Below are 26231 nucleotides of genomic sequence, written 5' to 3' on the forward strand. Positions count from 1 at the left end.
CATTTCTAGATAGCGTCAACCGAATCAACCCTAAGGCTCGTCGACCCTTGAGTTTCCACTGCTCCGTGGTCATGGTATCCGGCTTCACCCCCAACAGGGGTTCGTGAAGATCTTTCTAGTATAGATAATCTTCAATCTGCATCTTCCAGAAATCAAAATTGGATCCATCGAACTTCTCAATTCTAATCTTTGAACTTTCCATCTTCATAGATCGTGGTGACTTCCATCTCGCTCTGATACCAATTATTAGGATCGATACCAGTTGTTAGCTCTGATACCAATTGTTAGGATCGCTCAACAACACACACATTTCATCAAGATGAACACAAAGAATAGAAGAGAAAAAATATAAGGAGGAATATTGGCTAAATGATGACTTCAGTATGTACATACAGAGAATGAAGAGTACATTTTGAGAGCACACTGACTAATGGGGTATATATGGTTTCAATTTACTAAATATAGCTTCCAAATATTTAAACTACTAAATATAATATATAAAATATTTACCAAATATCTACCATATATATTACTATGGTATCTTTACGAAATGTCTTCCAATTATATCTCTACCAGATCTAGGCAATAGGGTCCATATCCCAACACATCATCTTCAACATTAAGAAATTTGTATAACTTTTAAGAGATTCACGAACCAATGTGGGTTTCATTCCCTTGTTGATTGGTTTTGTGTTTTGTTCAGTATGAAGGTGATGTTTCATCAAAAGGAAAATGTATTTGGGATACCTTTACTCACGAATATACTAAGTAAGCTTTAATTTAGAAATAACACAAAGATTATAATCATTCAAATGTTATGATCATTATGATTGCAAGTGTTGGTGAATATTGCAGACAAAATTACAGATAGTACCAATGGAAATGTAGCCTTAGATACATACCATCGATACAAGGTGCATTATATCTCACTAGAGATGTTCACGAGAGGAGACGAGATAAAAAAAAAACCTTCCCCAATTTTGTTCCCACCTTCTATTTCAATTTGCATCTAGGCAAAAAAAATTATTTATTTTTGGGGATTAGGTTGGGATTACCATGGAGGATTGGTGGTGGATAAGATTTTCTAATTTTTTTTTTTTTAAAAAAACATATTCATCTCATATAATTTTTATTGAATAATTTCCACTAAAAACATAAATTTTTTTAATAAATTCAATAATATTTCATAAGTAAAATATCATACAAATTTAAACATTTTAAAGACTCGAATTTCAATATTACATGTGAGATCCCACATTGGTTGGAAGGAGAACGAAGTATTTTTTACAAAAGTGTGGAAACCTCTCCCTAATAGACGTGTTTTAAAACCGTGAGGCTGATGACGATATGTAATGGGTCAAAGTAGACAATATCTGCTTGCGGTGGGCTTGAGCTGTTACATATGGTATCAAAGCTAGGTTTCGATGGTGTGCCAACGAGGACGAAGGTGGATTGTGAGATCCCACATTGGTTGGAGAAAAGAACAAAACATTCCTTATAAGGGTATTTTAGCCCCTGTGAGATGTCAAATTTGTTGGGGAGGGGATTCCTTGTAAAGGTGTGGAAACATCCTATAGCAGATGTGTTTTGGACAATATAGCCTAGCGGTGGGCTTGAGATGTTATATTACATTATAGCTTTCCATATTTAAATAAATCTATAGTTTTATGTCTTAGTTTTGATATCTCTAGATAGACATTTATATTTATATATAAAAAGCGGGGTGGGGCGAGTACGAGGATGAAAAATATAATCCTTATTAGTTGAATTATTAATTTAATTGTGAAATACTAATGAAAGGTGACGAATGATGTGATAGAAAATGAACTCCGGCAATGTTTGGAGCAGCTCTTGAAAAACGCTCCTAGAAACGAATAGAAAGAAAGAACTACATATCATATCATGTTGTATGCGCCATAGAAAAATACTGGAGAAGTATCCCATACTCATGACATGCAACATGCATGGTACATGATTATGATGCACATCATACTTCCATACTTTTCATGGCATAACCTGCCAATGAGACATACATGTATATACACTACACGACATGCCATTTATTCTTATCATATGTGACTCATCAAGTGTTTCACAGGGTGTAATGTGAACATGGTATTCTACATACATGAATTGACATACTTGAATCACATGGATCTCAGAAAGCTCATAAACATCCCATCCTACAAGTAATCACAAGTAGATTAGCTATAGAGTGTGTTATTCATGTAGCATACAATTCATCCAACCTCGATCCGTGCATTCCAACAATAAGATTTATTTGTAGGCCTAAGCCAAAGTCACTAATTTTTTGCATTGATGTTCGTTGGATCTTGCTTGTCAAGATTTGAGTATACATAGGGTGTCCCATGATATCATAATTAGAACATCTCTATAGAATTAAGTATCTAACTTTTTGCCATTAGCCTCACGGTTTTAATATACATCTATCAAGAGAGTTTCTACCCTTTACAAAAAATGTTTTATTTCCCTTTCCAATCGATGTGAGATCTGATACAAATTATTTTTCACGTTTTAGCCACAAATTTGAAGGAAAACGTGACTAAATGGATGTGTTTTAGTTTATCTATCACTGCTGATTGAAACGCCAACGACCCTTTTTTCTTTATTTTTTGTGTGCGATTATTTAGTGCATAATTTATGATTTTACACTATTAAGTATGTTGTCCTTTTCTCAAGAGTTTGTTTTGTAGGGATGAGTTTTAGTTTTGTTTAAGGGCTGTAATAATATTGGTCTGGTTTACTGTAATAGCACATAAAAAAACAAATAAATAAATAAACAATTAAAAAAAAATTTAAAAAAATAATATATAAAAGAAAAACAACTCTTCCGGTTCTCCCCACTAACCTCTCATCCCTTCTTCCAATTATCTATCCTCAACCCATCTCTATGCCATAAAATCACATTTACTGTTAGAAGAAACAAAAAAAACAATCAAACCATTGTCAGGTTTATTTGAAGAAAAAATGAGAATGACCTTTACTCGGTTGAGATTCACTTGTAGAGGTAGATTTACATGAAAATAGATTAAGGTATATATTAAATCTCCATTTTCTTTTATCTGGTTTCTTCTCTTCATTAAATCATTACAATGGTTTAGTTTTGAGTTAGAAACTAAATGTCATCGTTTATACTAATTTTAGTAGTAAATCAGGTCAGTAATATTAGATTAAATTTATACAGAGTATCTAAATAAATAGATTAAAAATAAAATGACAAGAAAATTTGTGAACAAAAGATACACAGAGAATACACAGAGAAAAGGAAAGATTTGGAAACCAGGATCTATTAGAAATTTAGAATACATGTGAACAAAATTAAAAAGGCTACAGAGTAAAGAAAAGAAAAAAATTACTAAATATGGAGAGAAAAGTAAATACAGAAACCACAGAAAAACTTAAATAACTCTAGCAACTTTTTATACAACACTACCCATAAAAAATAAGATATTTAATAAAAATATAATTATAGATATATAACATTTCAAACACTTTTAACAATGGACCAAAGTAAATTAGAGAAATAATTTTGTAGAAGTTCGAACTTAGAAACTAATGTTATGGGCTCACATAGGTTGACTTGGATTTCAATGGGCGGAATCGAACTTTCATTCAGAATAACTTTGTTACATCAGCCTAAGCTAATCAGGTAAGCGGCCTTACTATCAGCATGATTATATTTGATGTTGACACGTGCCTCATGGTTATGTACGTGTCATGTATATTGATATGTGTGAATTGTTTGTGGATCGATATGCTTATGATATGTTTTGTATATATTAAGATATGTGGATTGTATGATAATAATTAAGGTACGATGCCATGACGGTTACTAATTCTAATGGGTGTCCGGCAAAAGTTGAGCTATCAGAGAAGGCTCACCCGACAAGAAAAGGGGCCCAACGGTGTGCGAACTGTCTGGTGAGTCCATACTCGCATGTATGGGCTGTGTGTAGAGTATATGGTACACATCCAAGCTTCCCATTAGAATAGTGTCATAGAAAAAATAGATTGATATGATAGGTCCCGTCATTGCATTCGCATGTTCTTGCATTTAACCCCCAATAGTGGGGTCACTTAGTGAGTATTTCTTGAAATACTCAAGCCATGTGCTACCTCTATTTCAAGTTAAGGCAAGACATTCTTGTACGGCTGACGACGACATCCCAACTTGAAACCATGACACATGCATAGGGTAGTCGTATTATTTTCTTAGACTTAGACTAGAATATGATGTTTTTCCGTTAAACTTTTATTTATTTTATTAGTTCTTTTATGGTGTCATTTTTAAAAGTGTTTTCAAATACGTAAGTCCATAACAATGTTTTAAGCTAAAGTGTTATGTTTTATAAACACGTATTATTTTCAGGTTATGTTTTATGAAAGTTTAAATGAAATATTTCTGCATTCAATATTTATGATACGGATATAGTAGCAACCTTAAATTAAGTCGCTTCATTCACCCTTTTAGAGTAATAGTTTATGTGATGATGACATTTTTTTCTAAAGTTTGATTTTGGGTGGGAGGGTGGAAACCTAGTGTGGCACTTTTTAGGTTGTATTAAACCTATAATTTATGATTGTACACTTACTAACTTTGTAATTTATGTTGTGTTCGTATTGTAGCTCGGCCTAAAGGATACAATATTAATGGTTTGGTCGTAATAATTTATGCGGTTTCGAGGTTGATTATAAAGTTTTTCTTAGGTTCGGGATTAATTTTTGTTCTTGATTTTATTGCATTAATTTATGAGAGTTTGAAATTTTCTCTGAAGTTAGGTTGTAATAAAGTAATTGTATGCTATTTACGTAAAGTTAGTTTAGGGAAGAAGTAATTGAAGTAATTAATTTTTTAAAAATTAAGTTTATTAGGATATATATTTTGAACTAAGAGATTCAAATCTTCCAATAAAGTTAGTTAAAAAATAAAATGAGCTTTTAAGATATATGAAATTTGGATTTGGCACTCGATGTCCCGGCATGTCCCTGATATTTCTCTAGATCCTCTATAATATGGTCAAGTTACCATTTCTTACTTCTAATAGCGAAGACTATCCACACTGACCAATACGAGTCTTTCTATCATGTTTTATCATCACTCACACGTATTCTAAGAAAACTTTGAGAATGTCACCTAACATAGAATTGTTTCAAGCAAAACACGTTTAACCATGAAGTTTCTATGATAAACTACTGAAAAAGAAGATGCATCTTATTAGTATAGGTATTAACTTTCATTTTCTTTAATTATTTTTTAGTCACCCTATCTTTAAGATTGCTCTCATTCAGAAGTGGTCACGATTCATTCATATACTCCTTCACTCGGGTGTTACCTTGAACTAAGATGTTAAATATTCAAATATCTCACCAAGTTTGTTCGATCCGTAATTATTTATTTGTTTGTTAAACTGAGCCTAACGGAAAGTGCTTCCTACACCCGGGGCTCCTGTCTCTGACATCGGGGGCTCCTCAATCGAGTGGGGACCTTCTTCTTTGGATACAACCCCAGAGAGTTGCAATGACGCGGGATTCTTCCAACCCCGGTATATTTGATGAGAACAATAGTCTAAAGAACCTTGCTCTGAAAGGCCCGTGATTGATTCTCTGTCGAATGGGGCAGTCTATTCGTAATCATAAGAATTTATCCATCTTCCATAAAGGAGCCGAATGAAACCAAAGTTTCACGTTCGGTTTTGAATTAGAGATTAAGTTTTTAGAATGTAATGATAGATTGGTTTATGCTTTTAGGGTAATAGTGTTGTGCTTAAAAGATTGTTGTTAAAGTCTTCCTCCTTTTTGTAGGGAAGGGAAATTTTAGCCATACTTCTTAAGTGGTAATAAATATTTGATTTATACGCTAATCTATAGATATAAGAAATTTCAACACCCAAACCGTCAATTTCTTGAAATGATATTGAGTTAAGAAAATACTAATTTGAAACAACTCATATGGATACCGTCTTTTTTCCCTCTAATTTGTCTAATTCAAGACTTCAAGTTAAAGTATCGAACCCACATGTAACGACCTTAAATTTCTACTTATTTAGAATTGTTACTAACGTCTACTATCTAGCTCATATGCGAAATATATTCTTTAAAACGACATTATGAATAGCATACTGCAATGGTACTTGTTGTAACACATAAAAAATCAAATTTCATCTTTCATATTTTGATTGTTTCTATATCGGTTTAGTAATAAAACTTAAATTAAAAAATATAAGTCATATTTAAGGCCGATTAGATCATATTCTCAAACATTTATTTTTCTTTTTTCGTTCTTATTATTATTTTTTTCTTCTTCTAAAAATGATTATATGATGAAGTAATTGATCGTATTTTATTTGATTTCTAACTAAAATCTAAATAAGGTAACAAAATAAGAAATAAAATCTAGATAACTAATCAAAACAATCCAAATCAAATTTCATTATTTTTTTTTTTTATATAATTTAGCCTATATGATCCTAATATCATAATTTAAAAATCCAAATCAAAACAGTCCTCGATCGGTCGACCTCTCCTTAAGCCATACGTTAATATAATAGATATTAAGACTCTGAGCATAAACTCTACTTTGAGCATAAACTCTATTAACTTTGCTTTTGATTATGTCAAAAGGTTTCGTACCAATAGAAATGTATTCCTTAATTAACATAGATAGGAGACTTCTTTCCTAATAATTCTCAACATGATATGGAATCTGTGCATACACGACAGTGAAGTGAGTTGCTAAGCTCTCTATATAAAGGAGGCCAACTAAGAGAGAGAAGTCACACCAAAACCTAACAAGATCAAGTGACAATGGCTGTTAGAAATGGCTATGTCATTCTCTTCTTCCTCATCTTTGTATGTCTTCTTCTAGTAGAAGCAAAAGACTTCGTTGAACTTCAAACTATCAAACGAAGCGATTTCCCAAATGGGTTCGATTTCGGTGCATCATCTTCAGCTTATCAGGTTAAGAAATTTTTATAAATTTGAAGAGATTTACGAACCAATGTGGGTTTCACTTCCCTTGTTCATGATTTTGTGTTTTGTTCAGTATGAAGGTGGTGTTTCATCAAAAGGAAAAAGTATATGGGATACATTCACTCACAAACACCCAGGTAAGCTGTAATTTAGAAATAACACAAAAATTATAATGGTTCAAAAGTTATGATCTTTATGATTGTAAGTGTTTGTGAATATTGCAGATAAAATTGCTGATCGTAGCAATGGAGACGTAGCCTTAGATTCATACCATAGATACAAGGTGCGTGAGATGCCAACAATAATGGTGATTAGATTGGGTTTAGAAGCATTTACATCTAGCTAAAGATGTTCATGAGAGGAGGTCGGATAAAAACAAAGACCTTCCCATTTTCGTCACCACCTTCTATTTCAATTTGCATCTCGGCAAAGTTTTTCATTTATTTTTTAGGATCAGAGTGGGATTACCATGGAGAATTCATGAGAATCGAGTTCTTGGTGGATAAAATTTTCTAATTTTTTTAAAAAACATATTCCTTTCATATCATTTTTAATGGATAATTTATATTTTTCAATATAATTTCCAATATCAGTCTATCGCTAACAAATATTGTCAGCTTACAAGAAATAATTTGTTCTCTCGCGATTTTAAAACAGGTCAAGTAGGAGAGGTTTTCATACTTTTACAAGGAATGTTTTGTTCCTCTCTCCAATCAATGTGGAATCTCACAATCCACGTCTGTACACTCGTCGGTTATTTGGCTTGATACCATTTGTAACGGCCAAACCCGATCGCCACCCAATATTGTCCTATTTGTGATTTTCTTTTGAGGCTCCCCTAATGTTTTTAAAATGTGTCTAACAGATTTTCACACACTTATAAATAATATTTCGCTTCCCTCTCCAACAATCCACTACCCTTTGAGGCCTAGCATCCTTGTTGACACATGCACGGTGTCCACTAACTTCGAAGCTCATGTCCTCGCTAGCACACCACTCGGTGTTTGGCTCTGGTATCATTTATAACAGTCCAAGTCCACCGCTAGCAAATATTGTCCGCTTTGGCCCATTACATATTGTCGTTAATCTCACGATTTTAAAACGCGTTTTCTAAGGAGAGGTTTCTACACGTTACAACAAATATTTTGTTCCCCTCTCTAACCAACATGGATCTCACAAAAAAAACATATAGAAATTCTAATAAATCCAATAAATAAATAAATATAGTCTTGTGTTAGTTTGATATATATAGATATATGTAGCGAGACGAGGAGAAGATAGAGACGAGAAATATAATTTCTATTCCCAGTTTCGATCTCGCTTAGTTAACGGGAAGGAATATTTTCTCGCTCCCTCTTCATTTTCCTGTTTAAATGAGAATTTCTCACTTCGTGCAAGGCATGTCCTCGTTCCAACGGGTTAAACAAACATTTCTACCTCAAGCGATAAGTTTTCTTGTTTATGAGCATTTATTCAATATTTACTATTAGAGATGTTGATTTAACCCATAAAGTCCGAGACAGAGATTAAATTCTCCCTCTCTCCCGCCCACGTCACTATATATATATATATATATATATATATAATTTGATTGATATGTTTCCTTATAAATGCAGGAAGATCTCTCCCTTATGAAAGACACAGGCTTTAACGCTTATAGATTCTCAATCGCATGGAGCAGAATATTGCCAGGTAAGATATTAAAAACTATTTTTATTTTAAGAAACAAAAAAAATTAGAAAATAATAAACTTGAAAATATAATGGTTAACTTTTGGGGGCTTTCTTAATTACTGCAGATGGAACACTGAAGGGAGGCGTAAATCAAGAAGGCATTAATTACTACAACAATCTCATCGATGAAGCCCTTAAGAATGGTTGGTCCTAAATTTTACTGAATTTATTAGTCGGTAAAAAAAAAATTTACCCTTTCATTTTGATTTATTTATAGGTCTCGAACCATACGCTACACTTTTCCATTGGGATGTTCCACAAGCTTTAGAAGATAAATATCGAGGTTTCTTGGATCGTCAAATTTTGTAAGTAAAAAACGAAAACATTTTGAAAATTAGGAACTAAATAAAAATTAAACTCAAAACTCAAAATGAACGGCAGGGATGATTTTGAGGGCTATGTCGACGTTTGCTTCAACCAGTTCGGTGATAGAGTTAAGCATTGGATCACTTTGAACGAACCAAATATGTTCGCTATAAACGGTTATGCCCAAGGAACATTTGCACCGGGAAGATGTTCAAGATGGATGCTCAATAATTGTTGTGATGGAGATTCTTCAAAGGAACCGTATATAGTCGGTCATAACCAAATTCTTGCTCATGCTCGTGCTGTCGATGTTTACCGAACGAAATATCAGGTTTGCGATTGTAAAACTATTGCAATATGCATTTATATGAAGAATTATTTCATATATTTTGATGTATTATCTCATTGAGTTTATAGAGAACACAAAAGGGTGTGATCGGAATAACCGTGATTGGAAATTGGTACGAACCATATTCAGACACTTGTGCGGACGAAGAAGCTGCAAAACGAGCTATTGAGTTCTTTTCTGGTTGGTACGTACCATCTTAAACTTTAATAATTAGATCACATTCGAACGAGAGTGATCCTATGGATTGAATTACTGAGAAAGACTTAAAAAGAATTGAAAGTTATTACCTATACGAACATGATGGCTTAGTCATAGGAACTCTAAAATCGAGTGTGTTTTCCCTCAAGCTTTTTAAAATGCGTCTCTAAGGGAAAGGTTTCTACACCCTTATAAAGGGTGTTCCGTTCTCCTCCCAACCAATGTGGGATTCTCACAATCCACAGCGTCTTCGCTGGCACTCGTTCTTTCTCCAATCGATGTAGAACCCCATCAAAATCCACCCTCCTTCGGGGCCCAGCATACTTACTTTGGGGAACAACTTCCTCGTTGGCACATCATCCGGTGTCTACTTCTGATACCAATTGTAACGGCCCAAACCCACCGCTACCAAATATTGTCATATTTGGGCTTTCCCTTTCATGTTTTGTTGAAGATTATTGGGAGTGAGTCCCACATTAGTTAATTTAGTGTATAATTTAGTGGAAGATCATGAGTTTATAAGTGAAGAATACCATTTTCATTGGTACGAGGACTTTTGGGGAAACCCAAAGCAAAGCCTCCCTAACAGCTTCCCTCGAGATATTTTGGTCATGTTTATTTATCATACAAATTTAGAGAGGCCCAAAAAGTCATTTCGAGTAGCAGCCCAAAATTCTCACTTAATCTAAGTCATCAACTCAATAGTAACCAAATTAAATGAATGATATAGGTTCTTCAATCCAATCGTCCATGGTGATTACCCACAAAGTATGAGGCTGCGAGTAAAAGAAAGACTGCCCACATTCACACAAGATGAAGCCACTTTGATCAAAGGCAGCTATGACTTTCTTGGGCTCAACTACTACACAGCTGCATATGCCATCGATGATTCCAGCGCTCATGTTCTATACCCTTCCTGGCTTACCGATTCTGGTGTAAATACTTCAAGTATGGGCTTCATATTATATCATTCAAAATCCTATGCTTTTTCTAAAACATTTTGTAAAATTATTTTTCTATCTTTCATAACTTTTTAAAATCTCTAATTAAATTTTGTATAATGTGCTTCGGATTTGCTGCTGATCGTTTCATGAAGTTTCACTTGGACCAAAGGTAATTTACGTAAATTTTCGTCAATTATGAACTTAACTAATCACACTTGGCTAATCGTCTCAATTGTAGGTGAATGCATCGTCTTGGCTTTCAATTTATCCCGAGGGATTGAAAAAATTGTTGATAACCATGAAAAATGATTATAACAATCCGTCTATCTACATCACAGAAAATGGTATCGAAAAAAATCTCTTTTTTTCTTTTCGAATGAAGAAAAAAGAGAAATTGTTATTCGTAACCTTATTTATTAATCAAATGATACATGTGCAGGATTCTTTGATTATGATGATCCTAGTGCTCGTAAACTACTTTGTGACCGTAAGAGAACTCGTTACCACATGGGACATCTCTATTTTCTTCACGAAGCAATGATGTAAGTAACTAAATGAGAGGTTCTCTTTTTCATTTACATCTACTCACCCATTTTCATCGATATTCATACTCTGGAGTTTAATGTTTGATATTTAATATTTATGATATCGAGGGAATTAAAAAAAAAAACCCATTTTCGATGTGTTTTAAAGTAATAATATTTCAGGTTTTATAAAATAAAAATTGATAAAATAAGTAAATTGTGACGGTCAGTCACAGAGATAAATGAATCAAGATCATATCTAAACAAGAGCAATAAGATAAGATGACTAGAAGGATATAAAAGAGTTGAAAGGTAGTACCTATACCAACAATGGATACTGTCCTTTTTAGAGGCTTAATTATAGGAAGGAACTCTAAAATTGAGCTTGATTGGATTTGACCCATTGGTGACATCTTGAAAATTTTCTAATGAAACATGTAAGTGAGGACAAAACATATTGAAAAGATACGGGTTGGTTAGTAAGGATAGTTTTACCTCTTAGAAGCTAGAAGAAATAGTATAATCATATCGCCAGAGATGCAAGAAAATACATTTCAAATCTTGGACATGGAACATTACCGATATTTTGGACAAACCGACCTCATTTTTGTTGGTTTAAATATATTTTTTTGTTGGGTTTCTTTGTCATAAGTAATGTTCTTACTAAACTTTGGGAAACATTATAGGGATGGCGTTAGGGTAAATGGATACTTTGCATGGTCATTGCTGGACACTTTTGAATGGTCAGATGGATATACAAAGCGCTTCGGCCTCGTCTACATCGATCGCAACAACAACCTGACCAGAACACCAAAGGATTCACTAAAATGGTTCTCTTATTTCCTCAAGGGATGAACATGTTTCGCCAATCACTTCCTGTCGTTTGTTGTGTGTCGTTGCAATATGTTCTCGTAACTTTCTTAAACAGTGCTAGTGGAAATAAGAATTAAATAAATTGTGTTGTCTCGTCGTTTTTATTTTTGTGTTTTCGTTGATAAATAATAAGATGTGTCTTTTTTTTTTTTAATTATGCATTTGTTTGTTTGTTTAATATCAAAATTGTTGAAGATCGTCGCGTTTAATGTTGGTCAATTAAGAGAAAAATCATGAACATATAAGTAGGGGACATGACTTTAATGATGAGACCGGTTGGAAAAACCAAAATCAAAGTCACGAGAACTTATGTTCAAAATGGATAATATCATACCATTGTAAAGGTTTCTTGTTCTTTTCAAATAGTATTATAGTCATGAGACGGTGTCTGGCTCTGGTATCATTTGTAATAGCAAAAGTCCACCGCTAGCAGATATTGTCCGCTTTGCCCCGTTACGTATTGTCGTTAACCTCACGGTTTTAAAACGCGCCTGCTAGAGAGGGGTTTCCACACTCTTGCAACCAATGTTTTGTTCCCCTCTCCAACCAACATGGGATCTCACAAAAACAAAAAAAAATTCTAATAAATTAAATAATATTTCAAAATTACAATATAATATAAGACACCATCATAATTTTTAAATAGTTTTCAATATTTTCATAAAGTTATTTAATTATTTATTTACTAAGTAAGTGAATAAATATATAGTTTTATGTCTTAGTTTTGATATATATAGATACACATATTTATATTTATATATAAAAAGCGGGACGAGGGGAGGATGGAGACGAGAAATATAATTTTTGTTCCCAGTCCCTATCTCCTTTAGTGAACGGGAAGAAATATTTTCTCGCTCCCTCTTCATTCTCCGGTTTAAATGAGAATTTCCCACTTTGTGCAAGGCATGTCCCAATCTCAACAGGTTAAACGAACATTTGTATCTCTAGCGATAAAATTGCTTGTTTATGAGCATTTATTCAATATTTACTACTAGAGATGTTCATCTAACCCATAGAGTCAGAGAGATAGAGCCATTGTTAATTTAAAATATATCCTTACATTTGATTGATATGTTTCCTTATAAATGCAGGAAGATCTCTCCCTTATGAACGACACACGCTTTAACGTTTATAGATTAAATTAGAAAATCATAAACTTGAAAATATAATGGTAACTTTTTGGGGTTTCTTAATTACTGCAGATGGAACATTGAAGGGAGGGGTAAATCAAGAAGGCATTAATTACTACAACAATCTCATCGATGAAACCCTTAAAAATGGTTGGTCCTAAATTTTATTGAATATATTAGTTGGTAAAAAAAAAAAAATTACCATTTCATTTTGATTTATTTATAGGCCTCGAAAGATATGCTACACTTTTCCATTGGGATGTTCCACAAGCTTTAGAAGATAAATATCGAGGTTTCTTGGATCGTCAAATTTTGTAAGTAAAAAACGGTAACATTTTGAAAATTAGGAGCCAAATAAAAATTAAACTCAAAAGGAATGGCAGGGATGATTTTGAGGACTATGTCGATGTTTGCTTCAAGCACTTTGGTGATAGAGTTAAGCATTGGATCACTTTGAACGAACCAAATATGTTCTCTATAAGCGCATACTCGGAAGGAACATTTGCACCGGGAAGATGATCGAAATGGATACACAATAATTGTTGTTATGGAAATTCTTCAATCGAACCATATATAGTCAGTCATCACCAAATTCTTGCTCATGCTCGTGCTGCCGAAGTTTATCGAACGAAATATCAAGATTGTGATTTCTAAACTATAGCAATATGCATTTATATGAAGAAATGAAGAGTTTCATATATTTTGAAGTATTATCACATTGAGTTGTTTTGTGATCGGAATAAGTGACCATATTCGGACACTAATGCTGACAAAGAAGCCGCACAACGAGCTATTGAGTTCTTTTCTGGTTGGTAAGTATATTCCTACTATCTCAAATTTTAAAAATCAATCATTTTGACACATACATTAAAGCTTTCAATGCTTTCAATATTAAAATAAATTGCTAAGAAGTATTCCATTAGAATTACTTTAAGACGTTTAGATAGTTTAGTTTAGATTATACTAATAATTTTGAATTTGTACTTAAAATGACGGGTTAACCATAGAGATGGTTGTTGTCAATGGTGGGTGCCGGTGGGTGTTGGTGAGGTAGGTAGAATTTTTTAATATTCGGTATATAAATGAAAAGAGATCACATCTGAATAAGAGCAATTTTGAGGATTGAATGACTAAAAAAGACTTTAAAATAATTGAAAGTCATTACATATACAAACATGATGACTCAAGCAAAGCCACGAGAGCTTATGCTCAAAGTGGACAATATCATATCATTATAGAGATTTGTAGTTTCTAACAAATCTTTGCTCATAGAAACAAGAAATAAGTAACGTGGTTATATCATAGGGGAATGTCGAAGCTATCAAGTATCAAATTCAAGTTCTGAATCATAGGTCACTAGTGCCATTTGCTAATGGCAGTCATCGAAAAGTAATGATAGTGTGAAGATATTTTGGTCATTTTTATTTATCACGAAAATTTAGAGCGGCCGAAAATGTCATTCCTCGCTTAACCTAAATCATCAGCTCAATAGTTAACCAAATTAAATGAATGATATAGGTTTTTCAATCCAATTGTGAATGGTGATTACCCACAAAGTATGAGGCTGCGTGTAAAAGATAGACTGCCCACATTCACATAAGACGAAACCACTTTGATCAAAGGCAGCTATGACTTTCTTGGACTCAACTACTACACAACTGCATATGCCATCGATGATTCCAGCGCTCATGTCCTATACCCTTCCTGGTTTACCGATTCTGGTGTAAATACTTCAAGTATGGGCTTCATATTATATCATTCAAAATCCTATCCTTTTTCTAAAACATTTTGTAAAATTATTTTTCTATCTTTCATAACTTTTAAAAATCTCTCATTAAATTTTGTATGATGTGCTTCGATTTGCTCTGATCGTTTCGTGAAGTTTCACTTAGACCAAAGGTAATTTATGCAAATTTTCGTCAATTATGAACTTAACTAATCACACTTGGCTAATCGTCTCTTTCAATGGTAGATGAATGCGACGTCTTGGCTTTCAGTTTATCCCGAGGGATTGCAAAAATTGTTGATAATCATGAAAAATGATTATAACAATCTATCTATCTACATCACAAAAAATGGTATCGAAAAAAAGCTCTTTTTTTTTTTCAAATGAAGAAAAAAGAGAAATTGTTATTAAAAACCTTATTTATTAATGAAATGATACATGTGCAGGTTTCTTTGATTATGATGATCCTAATGTTCATAATCTACTTTCTGACAATAAGAGAATTAATTACCAAATGAAACATCTCTTTTATCTTCACCAAGCAATGATGTAAGTAACTGAATGAGAGATTCTCTTCTCTTTTTCCTACTCACCCATTTTCGTCCATATTCGTATTTGGAAATTTAATGTTTGATATTGTGAGATCCCACGTCAGTTGGAGAGGGAAACAAAATATTTATTAGAATGGTCTGGAAAGGTGGGTTTAGGCAAGCGGTGTGTGCTTGCAAGGATGCTGGCTGGGTCCCCAAAGAGGGTGGATTGTGAGATCCCACTTCACGTAGTAAGAGAGGGGAACGAAATATTGCTTAGGGTGTGAAAATCTCTCCCTAGTGGGTTTGGGCTTTTACATCTATTTAATATTTGTGATATTCAGACAATATCTTAGTGGAAGCCACACCCTTATAAAGTGCTCCTCCCCAACAATGTGGGACATCACAATCCACCCCCCTTTGGGGCTAGCGTCTTCGTTGGCACTCGTTTCTTTCTCTAATCGATGTGGAACCCCTCTCCAAATCCACCCCCTTTGGGGCCAGCGTTCTTACTGCCACACCGCCTCATGTCTACCCCCCTTCGGGGAACAGCGAGAAGGTTGACACATCGTCCGGTGTTTGGCTTTGATATCATTTGTAATGACTCAGATCTATCGCTAGCAGATATTGTTCTCTTTGGGCTTTTCCTCTCGGACTTCTACTCAAGGCTTTAAAACACGTCTGCTAGAGGAAGGTTTCCACACCCTATCAGTTAGGATAGTTTTCTCTCTTAGAAGCTCAAAGAAATAAGTAATCATGTAGTAGGGAAGGTAAGTAAGGAAATCTCAGAACCATCCCATCCTAGACTTGGGACTTACAACAAACAACATTAAACAAACAGACCTCATTTTTGTTGGTTTAAATATAGTGTTTTGTTGTGTTTCTTTGTCATTAATAATGTTCTTACAAAACTTTGGAAAAATTATAGGGATGGCGTAAGGGTAAATGGATACTTTGCATGGTCATTGCTGGACACTTTTGAGTGGTCAGATGGATATACAAAGCGCTTCGGCCTCGTCTACATCGATCGCAATAACAACCTGACCAGAACACCAAAGGATTCACTAAAATGGTTCTCTTATTTCCTCAAGGGATGAACATGTTTCGCCAACCACTTCCTGTCGTTTGCTGTGTGTCGTTGCAACATGTTCTTGCAACTTTCTTAAAGACTGCTAGTGGAAATAAGTATTAAATAAATTGCAATAACAAATCCTTGTCTTGTCGTTTTTATTTTTGTGTTTTCGTTGAAAAATAATAAGATGGGTCTTCTTTTTTAATTATGCATTGGTTTGTTTGTTAATTATCAAAATTGGTGAGGATTTTTTGTGGATTAAAATTATCATATCATTCCCAAAAGTTTGTTTTCCGAATTGCTGGAGCATTAGGGTTAGCTATCTGCCCTATGAACTATTTCATGCTTACTAATTAAAACAAATGGAGCTAATAATGAGAAAATGGTTGGTATGAGTGCTTATCTCAAGGTAAGAACACTTGTTTGAAATTCAAATCACTTCACAATTGATAATGTAAGCTTCAATGATTCTACATGCAACCTAAAGTACATAAAATTGCGTCATTGACTAAAGAAAAGCACAAATGCTTCTTTTACTACATTTTTCAAATCTCTTTTACAAAGATAACATACATTACTTTATATAGACTCAAAATAAAAAATTTAACCATCATATGACCATAATTAACCAGTATATTTTATGATCATAATTAACCATCATGTAAATAAGTCTTAAAATGCATTAAAGAAATACTATAGTTTTAAATTATAATCCACCCAAAATTTATAACAATGATACTTGATTCTTCTTCGGCATGAATTGAAACATCTTTTGATAATTTTGACAATATTTTCTTAGCATCTTCCTTAAATTTTATATTACATAATTTATGTCCCGGTTCATATCACTTTTCCTTTATTTCTACTATTTTATTATATATTTTTTTTCTCGAGTTTCTGAATACTTCTATTACTACTTAAAATTCAGCTTTTAATATCTTCAATAAAATCCTACAAATTAATTTTTTTTTTCCAAAAAAAAGTTGGACAGCTAGTTCCACTCAAATATTGAGCACATGCTATATTAAAAAAAAAGAATCCAAAACAGAAGTGTGTAGAAGAAGATTGAAGAGAAAAAGAAGGATAGTAATATAATGACTGTGAGAAAGCCCTGAGCAAAGTGGAGATGATAGAAGAAAAAACACGAGGAAGAGGAATAATAGAAGAAGATGAATGAGGAACCATTTGAAATTAAGGAAAGGAAGAAAGAACGAAAGTAAAGAAGAGGAATAATAGAAGAATATGGGGAATCATTTGAAATTAAGGAAAGAAAGAATGAATGAAACTAAAGAAGAGGAATAATAGAAGAACATGTAGGATCCTTTGAAATTATAGAATGGAAGAAAGAATAAGACTACGAGCTAAGGTTTCAGGCATTTAGTGAAAGAAGAATTATTGAGATTCTAAACATAATCAATATACTAATAGAAAGATGTGGAAAATAAATAGAGTTTTAACGAAGAAAAAAAGGGATCAATTTCAAAAGTTATATTCTAAACAAGGGAGATCCTTGAAAAGAGTACAATGTATTGTTTTGGGATCAAATTAATCATATTAATAATGGACCCAAGTAATAAAAAAGGAGTATAGGAATAAACTAAAACCATATTCGAATGAGAGTATTCTTGAAGATAGAATTAGAAACTATGGTTCTCCACTCCACAATTGTATGATATTGTCTACTTTGAGTAGAAATTCTCATGGTTTTATTTTTGGTTTCTCCAAAAGACCTCATACCAACAGAGACATTCCTTATACCTCAACAATCCTCCCCTTAGGCCTATGTAGCCCTCGAATAGTCTCCCCTTAATCGAGCTTCAACTTTTTTCTCTAAAGCCCTCGAACAAAGTACACTCTTTGTTCGACACTTGAGTCACTATTGACTACATCTTCGAGACTCAAAACTTCTTTGTTCAAGATTTGAGGATTTTATTGACATGACTAAGTTAAGGGTATGACTCTGATACTATATTAGAAACCACAGAACCTCTACAATGGTATGATATTGTCCACTTTAAGCATATGCTCGGGTGGTTTTACTTTTGGTTTCTCTAAAAGACCCATACCAATGGAGACTTATTCCTTACTTATAAACTCAGGATCATCCATTTAATTAGGCAATGTGGACTTCCTTCAACAATACTCAACATAGAATAACTAAAAAAGGCTTAAAAGAATTAAAAGGTACTAAATATACCAACAAAGGTATAGCTTCCTTTTTAAAGGCCCAATTGTAAGAACTCCAAAGTTAAACTTGTCTTACTTGAAGCAATTCTATGATGTGTAATCTCTTGAGAATTTTTCTTGGATGCATATGAGTGATGACAAAACATACTGAAAGAACATGTGTTAGTCTATGAAAATAGTCTTCACTTATAGAAGTAGGAAGTAAGTAACACGACCATATCGCAGGGGATGTAGAGGAATGTCGGGCACAAAAGTATCGGATACTAATCCAACACCTTGATATTAGGTGTTACATGATGTCTCAATAGATTTTGAAATGTTTTAATAAAGTATAATATGAATGACCTAGAGATATAGTTTACTAGCTAACACAAATTGTACTTCTACAATGAAACATGTTCGAATCTTGAAACAAAAGAGCAAGAGAGAATAAAATGTGGGTACGGAGGGAATATGGGGGAGAGAAGAGGTGGAAGCCAATATTTTTGTGTATGAGCTATCTCTCTATATAAAGGAAGCAAGGTGGGGAAATGAAAATCACACACCATCCAAACACTTAGCAAAAACAAGTGAAGATGGCTACTAAAGATGGCTATATTATCATGTTCTTCCTCAACTTAGTAGTTCTTCTTGCTGGAGCACAACGGGAGGAGGATCTTGCCCACAGAATCAGTCGAAGAGATTTTCCATACAAGGTGATAAATGTGTTGAACTTTAAGTTTTAAGTGCCAAGATTCAAAGGAATTTGGGTTTCACTCTATAATGTTGTTTTATTAGTATGAAGATGGTGTTTCAGCTGGGGGAATGAAGAACTGGGATATCTACAATCCCACGCACCCAGGTCTTTCTTGTTCTACTTTTCTAAGTGTCTACATTAACATTATTTTTCTTTGCTCTATCATGATTTTGATGCTTCTTAGTGTAGGCTCGTTTGATATCAGTTTCGTTTTTAGTTTTCTTTTTTTGTAAAAGAGTTTTGATGCCTCAAAATCCTTTTCGTAAAAATTTTCACATTTGTTAGGACCGTTTTAAATTACTATTCACACTTCAAAAAGAGCCAGGTTTAGAGCAGTGTGCTAGTAAGGAGGTCTTTTAAAAGGGTGGATTGTGAGATCTGAGTAGAGGAAAATGAAACATTTTTTTTATAAAGGTGTGGAAACCCCTCCCTAAGAGAACGTTTTAAAATATTGAGAGAAGTCCAAAGATGACAATATTCGTTAAGAGTGGGCTTGAACATATAAACAATTTTTTTGTTTCATAGTTTCATAAATCAAGGTTTATAACTGTTATAAATTTTTATCTAGAAGTGTTTTTTAGCTCTACTAGTTGTCTTAGTAGGTAAGATACTAAATACCATCTTGAAAGTCAATAATTTTATTATTCCACCATTGTTGAACTAATAAAGACGATAGTTTTATTATTAAGAACGTAATATATGATCTTATGAAAAGTATAACTCAAACATAGAGGTTAATAATTGTGGTATCCGAGTAAATGAAGGGTACGTGAATGAACCGACACTCATCCGAATGAGCGTGATCCTGAAGATGAGATAATTAAGAAAAACTTAAAAGAATTGAAAGTTTATATATATATATATATACCAATAAAGTTTATCTTCTTATTGAGTGGATAATCATATGAACTTCTTCAAAGTTAAGTGTGCTTTTGCTGACCATCTACTAATTTTTCTAACAAACCTGTAAGGAGAAAAATATGCTAAAAAGGATCCACGTTGGTCTTGAGGTAAGTAAAGTGATCATATTGCAAAAATGTCAGAGCTATTAGATGCCGAATCTGGATTCTAAATCCGGATGGTTCGTTACAATAATAACCGAATGTTATCTCGCTTTACTTTAATGCATTAATAGGCATTATAGTCTCTGAGTTGTCTTATAATGGATTTGAATGTTAACATTTGCACTTCTCCTAATAATCACTCAATACCAAAGAAACATAAAAAAAACAAGCGATGATGGGTATCAAAGATGGCTGCGTTATCGTCTTCTTCCTCTTTCTTCGTGTTCTTGTAGTGGAAGTGCAGGACGACGATAGTAATCACGAAATCAAACGAAGTGATTTTCCTGAAGGCTTTATTTTTGGTGCAGCATCTTCAGCTTACCAGGTGAAGAAATGAGTATTAAGTTTCATTTTGTAAGTACCAAATTCAATGAAGGAATGTGGGTTTCACTGTTTCTTTTTGGTTGATGTTCTTGGCAGTATGAAGGTGGTATCTCAACAAGAGGAATAAATAATTGGGATATCTACACTCATAAATACCCAGGTCTTTCTCATTGTGCTTTTTTAATTCTCTTAGCATATATTCTTTACTTTTTTTTTATGACATCTTTCAATTTTTGGCCAAATTCTCCAAACAATAAGTCAAAAGCTTTTTAAGAACTACTTTCATTTTCAATTTTTTGTTTTAAAATAGTGTTTATAAGCTTAATTTCATTGAGATATACTTATAACCCTATGGCAACGTTTTTGTTGACACAAGATTTTTATCGTATTTTTGGCAATGAAACGCACATTCTTCTCTCGACCCTTCCTGACGTCGAGAAAAGTAAAAATTCTTGTGGTATTTGATTTTTTAAATTCTCAAATACGAGCTATTCGAAAGTAAAATAATCGATGTTTCTAATAATCTTTGGAGGAAGGTTGAGAAATGAAAAATAACTACGTATTTGTGAATTGTAGAGAGAATTGTGGATCGTAGTAATGGAGATGTAGCAGTTGATCAGATCCATCGCTACAAGGTTTGTAGGAGGGCAACCAAAACTAGGATTTAGTTTTAATCTATAATGCTTGTAACACTTGAACCTATTTGCATGTACTTTATCTCAAGAATACTTCTAAAATTTGAAATGTTTCCGTAATACTTTATTTAAAAATATCCTTGAACTTTTAATACCGTTTAAAAATTACTTTTAACTTTCAAAATGTTCCAAATATACCTTTGAATTTTCAATTGTTTTATTAATATTTTAAACTTAAAAAAAATTCAAAATACCCTTACAAATTGTACCATGTTTCAAGAATATTCATGAACTTGTAAAACTAATATTAAAAAATTTAGAGATAACCTATAAGATGTAAATAGACGGTGTTCGTCACCGAGGATAAAAAAAATTTAACAACAAAATTTTAATTCTATTTCTAAAATTTTATTTTTAACTTAGTATTAACAATAAAGGAATGTATCGAGTAGAGAGCTCCTAACTCTTGTTTGGATCTTATTATGATTAGCTTAATTATTTTGTTTTAGAAAATAATTTTGGAAGAATGACGCATACTTTTATATTTATAAATGCAGGAAGATCTTTCCTTCATGCAAGAAACTGGCTTTCATGCTTATAGATTCTCGATTTCTTGGACGAGAATATTGCGAGGTAATTAAGGAATTATCGACTCATAATTTCGAGAAATTTTCGTTTATTAAAGTAATATGAGTACTATTCTCATTAATTGATTGTAATATTAGCGTTTTTCATATTTTATTAATGTAGATGGAACTTTGGAAGGAGGTCTGAATAAAGAGGGAATCGAGTACTACAATAATCTCATTGACGACATGATCTCAAAGGGTTGGTATTATCGTAATTTTTCATAACTTTTTCAAAAATATTTGATTGAGAACTTGTTAGATCGATTAGATAAGTGATAACTTTGAAATTAGAGAAAGAAAACTACCAAATTTTGTTGAATATTTTGTATGAACACTACTCTTTTCTCCTTTACTTACCACTAAATATTATGATTTGTAGGCATCACACCCTTGGTTACACTTTTTCATTGGGAAATTCCACAAGTTTTTGTCGATGAATATGGAGGCTTCTTAAGTTCTCGAATAGTGTAAGTAAATTTATATTGAGGTTGCCAAATTTTCATCTTCATCATTGTTAGAAAGTGTTTGCAAAAACATTGTAAGATTCCACGTCGGTTTGAGAAAACAACGAAATATTATTTATAAGAGTGTGAAAACCTCTCCCTAGTAGACGCGTTTTAAAAATTTTGAGGGGGAAGTTTGAGAGGGAAAACCTATAATCGATTGTGAGATCTCACATCGGTTGGAGAGGATAACTTGGGCAAGCATATAATCGATTGTGAGATCCCACATTTGTTGGAGAGGATAACGAAACGTTCTTTATAAGGGTGTGAAAAATCGATTGTGAGATCCCACATCGGTTGGAGAGGATAACTCGTGCAAGCCTATAATCGATTGTGAGATCCCACATTTATTGGAGAGAATAACGAAACATTCTTTATAATGGTGTGAAAAATCGATCGTGAGATCCCCATTGGTTGGAGAGGATAACTCGTGCAAGCCTATAATCAATTGTGAGATCCCACATTTGTTGGAGAGGATAACAAAACATTATTTATAAGGGTGTGAAAACCTCTCTCTAACAGACACGTTTTTAAAACCTTGGGGAACATTCTTTAGAAGGGTGTGAAAACTTGTCTCTAGAATTAACGTTTTTAAAACCTTGAGAGAACATTCTTTATCAAGGTGTGAAAATCTCTCCATTCTTTATAAGAGTGTGAAAACCTCTCCATAGCAGATGCGTTTTAAAAACCTTGAGAGGAAGCTCGAAAGGGAAAGCCTATAATCGACTGTGAGATCCCACATCAATTGGGGAGGACAACGAAACATTTGTTATAAGAATGTGAAAACCTCTCTCTAGCATACGTGTTTTAAAGCTCAAATAGTACAATATCTACTAGTGTTGAGCCTGAACTGTCTAAACTTAAAATTCAATTACAGGAAAGATTTTACGGACTTCGTCGACGTTTGCTTCCGAGAATTTGGAGATAGAGTTAAGCATTGGATCACAATAAACGAACCAAATACTTACACCATGATGGGTTATGCAGTGGGACAATATCCACCTGGTAGATGTTCAGAGTGGCAAATTCACAATTGTCTTGGTGGGAATGCAGCCACAGAACCATACATCGTTGGTCATAACCTAATTCTTGCTCATGCTCATGCTGTCAAAGTTTATCGAGACAAATATCAGGTTCTAACAAATATACCAACTTTTTACTTAATTCAATCATATTTCAACCGCTCTCTATGGCTTTGATTTGCAGAAAACACAAAAGGGTGTGATCGGCATCACAGTGCTGGCTGATTGGTATGTCCCGTTAACAGATACTCCGGCCGACATAGAAGCTGCAAATAGAGCTGTTGATTTCTTTTCTGGTTGGTAAGTAAATTTATTGATACAACTCAAACCTCTTGAATTATTGATTTTTTCTTCTTTCAAATTTTCACAACTTTCTATTAAAATTATTTCGGTACACATTTTCTTGAGATATTCCGGAGAGAAATATATAAATGAACAGAGATCATATCTGAACTAGAGAATAAGATGGTTAAGAATATACCAACATGGTACACTTTCCTTTTGATAGCTCAATCAATAAGAACTTTTAAACATGCTTTATTTGAAACAATTCTATTTTGGGTAATCTCTAAAATTTTTTATTAAGAAGCATGTGAGTGAGAACAAGATCGTAAGAACCTCTTTCGATTTTCCCTCTCGTGTTTATTCTCAAAGTTTTTAAAGCGTGTCTCCTAGGGAGAGGTTTCCACACCCTTATAAACAATATTTCATTCTCCTTCCCAATCGATGTGATATCTCACAAAAACATAAATATATCAATGAACCAGGATCATATCTGAATAAGAGCATAAGATGGTTAATAAAAGTTTAAAAAGAATTGAAAATTACTATCTATACCAATATGGTACACTTTCTTTTTCATAAGAACTTTAAAGTTAAGCATGCTTTATTTGAAATAATTCTATGTAGGTAATCTCTAACAAAACTGTAACACCCAAGTCAACTGCTACCAAATATCGTCTTTTTTTAGTTTTCCCTCAAAGTTTTAAAAATATCTTTAGGAGGAGGTTTTCACATCTTTATAAAAAAAAAAATGTTTCGTTCTCCTCCTTAACCGATGTGGAATCTCACGTTGGTTGGTAGAAATAGTTTTAAATAACGTGACCATTCTGCAAGGAATAAAAGGGAATGTCAGAGCCATCATGGCAGTTGCACATGGATCGTTACATTTGTATTCATTATTTGACCAAATAACTTAAATGGAAAATGTAGGTTCTTCAATCCAGTCGTGCATGGTAATTATCCAGAGACTATGATATCCCGAGTAAAAGAAAGATTGCCCCAGTTCACAGAAGAACAAAGAATTTTGATAAAAGGAAGCTATGATTTTCTTGGAGTCAACTACTACACATCCAATTATGCAAAAAATGATGACAAACCAGCTCAACGTCCATCCTACCTCACTGATTCTGGAGCCATTTCTTTAAGTACGTGATTCTTCCTACTTCTATACTTCTTACTCATAAACAAAATGATATTTGCTTATATTTTAGGTTTCTTCATTTAAATCTCTCTAATTACACTTCGTATGATCGTTACAGATGAACCTTCACTTGGTCCAAAGGTAAATTGTCTAAGCTTTCTCTTAGGATGAAATTTGAAAAACGATATAAACATCTTATGCTTGTTCGTCTTTAAGGTGAATGCATCGTCTTGGCTCGCGGTTTATCCAAGAGGGTTAAAGGATGCGTTGATGGACATTAAAAGAAAATATAACGATCCAGTTATCTACATCACAGAAAATGGTAATAGAACAAAAATTTTGTTCCATCCTCCTAATTATTTATTTTATTTTATTTATTCATAAAAGTTATACATCGTGCAGGATATTTTGACTATGATGGTCCTAATTTTAAGGAATTGATTGATGATAAGAAGAGAGCAGAATTCTACAACGAACATCTTTATTATCTTCACAAAGCAATGGAGTAAGTTATTTCTTTTTTTTCTTTTCTCATGTTGGCGATAAATGATTTGAATCAAATATTATAGGGATGGAGTAAAGGTAAAAGGATTCTTTGCATGGACGTTATTGGACGATTTTGAATGGCAATCGGGATATACCGAGCGCTTTGGCCTCATCTATATTGATTTCTTAAACGACTTGAAAAGAATACCAAAACTTTCACTGAAATGGTTCACCAATTTCCTCAAGATCTAGAGATGTTTCAGCTACCAAGTTCTTGCTATTTGGTGAACTTTTATATGTTATATGTTATTGCAAGTTTCTTAAAGACTACTCATAGAAAGAAGTAGCTAAATAAAGTTGCAATAGCAAAACCTTGTCTTATGTTTTGATCTTTATGATTTTGGCGTTGATTATCAATGAAACGAAGCTTGCCTTCTCTTTTAGTGTGTTTTTTCTCTCTCAAATTTTGGTATAATTTTATCAATGAAATTCACATGCAAAGTTTGAAAAAGCTTCGAATCGATATCAGCCATATAATGTATATATCGTATCTATTTTATGCACTCTGATGATAACTTAATTTTCTCTTATAAACTATCCATCAACAATATTTCAGAGTTAAGCTTCGTTTAGCTCTTCAAAGTTAGTCAATGATAAAAAGTGCATACCTTTTACTGAACTCTCTTGAGATCAAATTAGGATTTTCACACTCTAAATACATAAACGGCTTGTCATGGGCATGCGGCCATGGGCAACACGCCTTGGACGAACATGACCATGACATCTGGCTCTAATATCATTTATAACAACACAAGTCTACTCTTAGTAAAAATTGTCTATTTTGGCC

General features: G+C 33.3%; 2 protein-coding genes and 1 pseudogene across 2 annotated transcripts; all 3 read left to right on the forward strand.

Moving 5' to 3' along the window:
- Positions 1-6790: 6790 nt before the first annotated feature.
- On the forward strand, positions 6791-12021 carry LOC111485436 (cyanogenic beta-glucosidase-like). Its single transcript, XM_023132316.1, has 13 exons — positions 6791-6978; positions 7064-7127; positions 7215-7273; positions 8607-8682; positions 8789-8866; positions 8941-9028; positions 9105-9360; positions 9447-9562; positions 10307-10524; positions 10673-10689; positions 10759-10864; positions 10960-11062; positions 11731-12021. The coding sequence occupies exons 1-13, from the start codon at positions 6826-6828 to the stop codon at positions 11897-11899; spliced, it is 1503 nt and encodes a 500-aa protein (XP_022988084.1). The 5' UTR covers positions 6791-6825; the 3' UTR covers positions 11900-12021.
- A 1064-nt stretch (positions 12022-13085) lies between these two features.
- Positions 13086-16400, forward strand: LOC111485006 (annotated as a pseudogene).
- A 2706-nt stretch (positions 16401-19106) lies between these two features.
- LOC111485420 (beta-glucosidase 24-like) lies at positions 19107-25779 on the forward strand. The gene is made up of 15 exons (XM_023132298.1): positions 19107-19257; positions 19340-19403; positions 20596-20687; positions 20783-20846; positions 21263-21321; positions 21879-21954; positions 22072-22149; positions 22330-22417; positions 23331-23586; positions 23660-23775; positions 24688-24902; positions 25017-25039; positions 25115-25220; positions 25301-25403; positions 25468-25779. The coding sequence occupies exons 1-15, from the start codon at positions 19138-19140 to the stop codon at positions 25634-25636; spliced, it is 1629 nt and encodes a 542-aa protein (XP_022988066.1). The 5' UTR covers positions 19107-19137; the 3' UTR covers positions 25637-25779.
- The last annotated feature ends 452 nt before the right edge of the window (positions 25780-26231 follow it).

Source organism: Cucurbita maxima, unplaced genomic scaffold, assembly GCF_002738345.1.
Source record: "Cucurbita maxima cultivar Rimu unplaced genomic scaffold, Cmax_1.0 Cma_Scf00010, whole genome shotgun sequence".
NCBI classification, from domain to species: domain Eukaryota; kingdom Viridiplantae; phylum Streptophyta; class Magnoliopsida; order Cucurbitales; family Cucurbitaceae; genus Cucurbita; species Cucurbita maxima.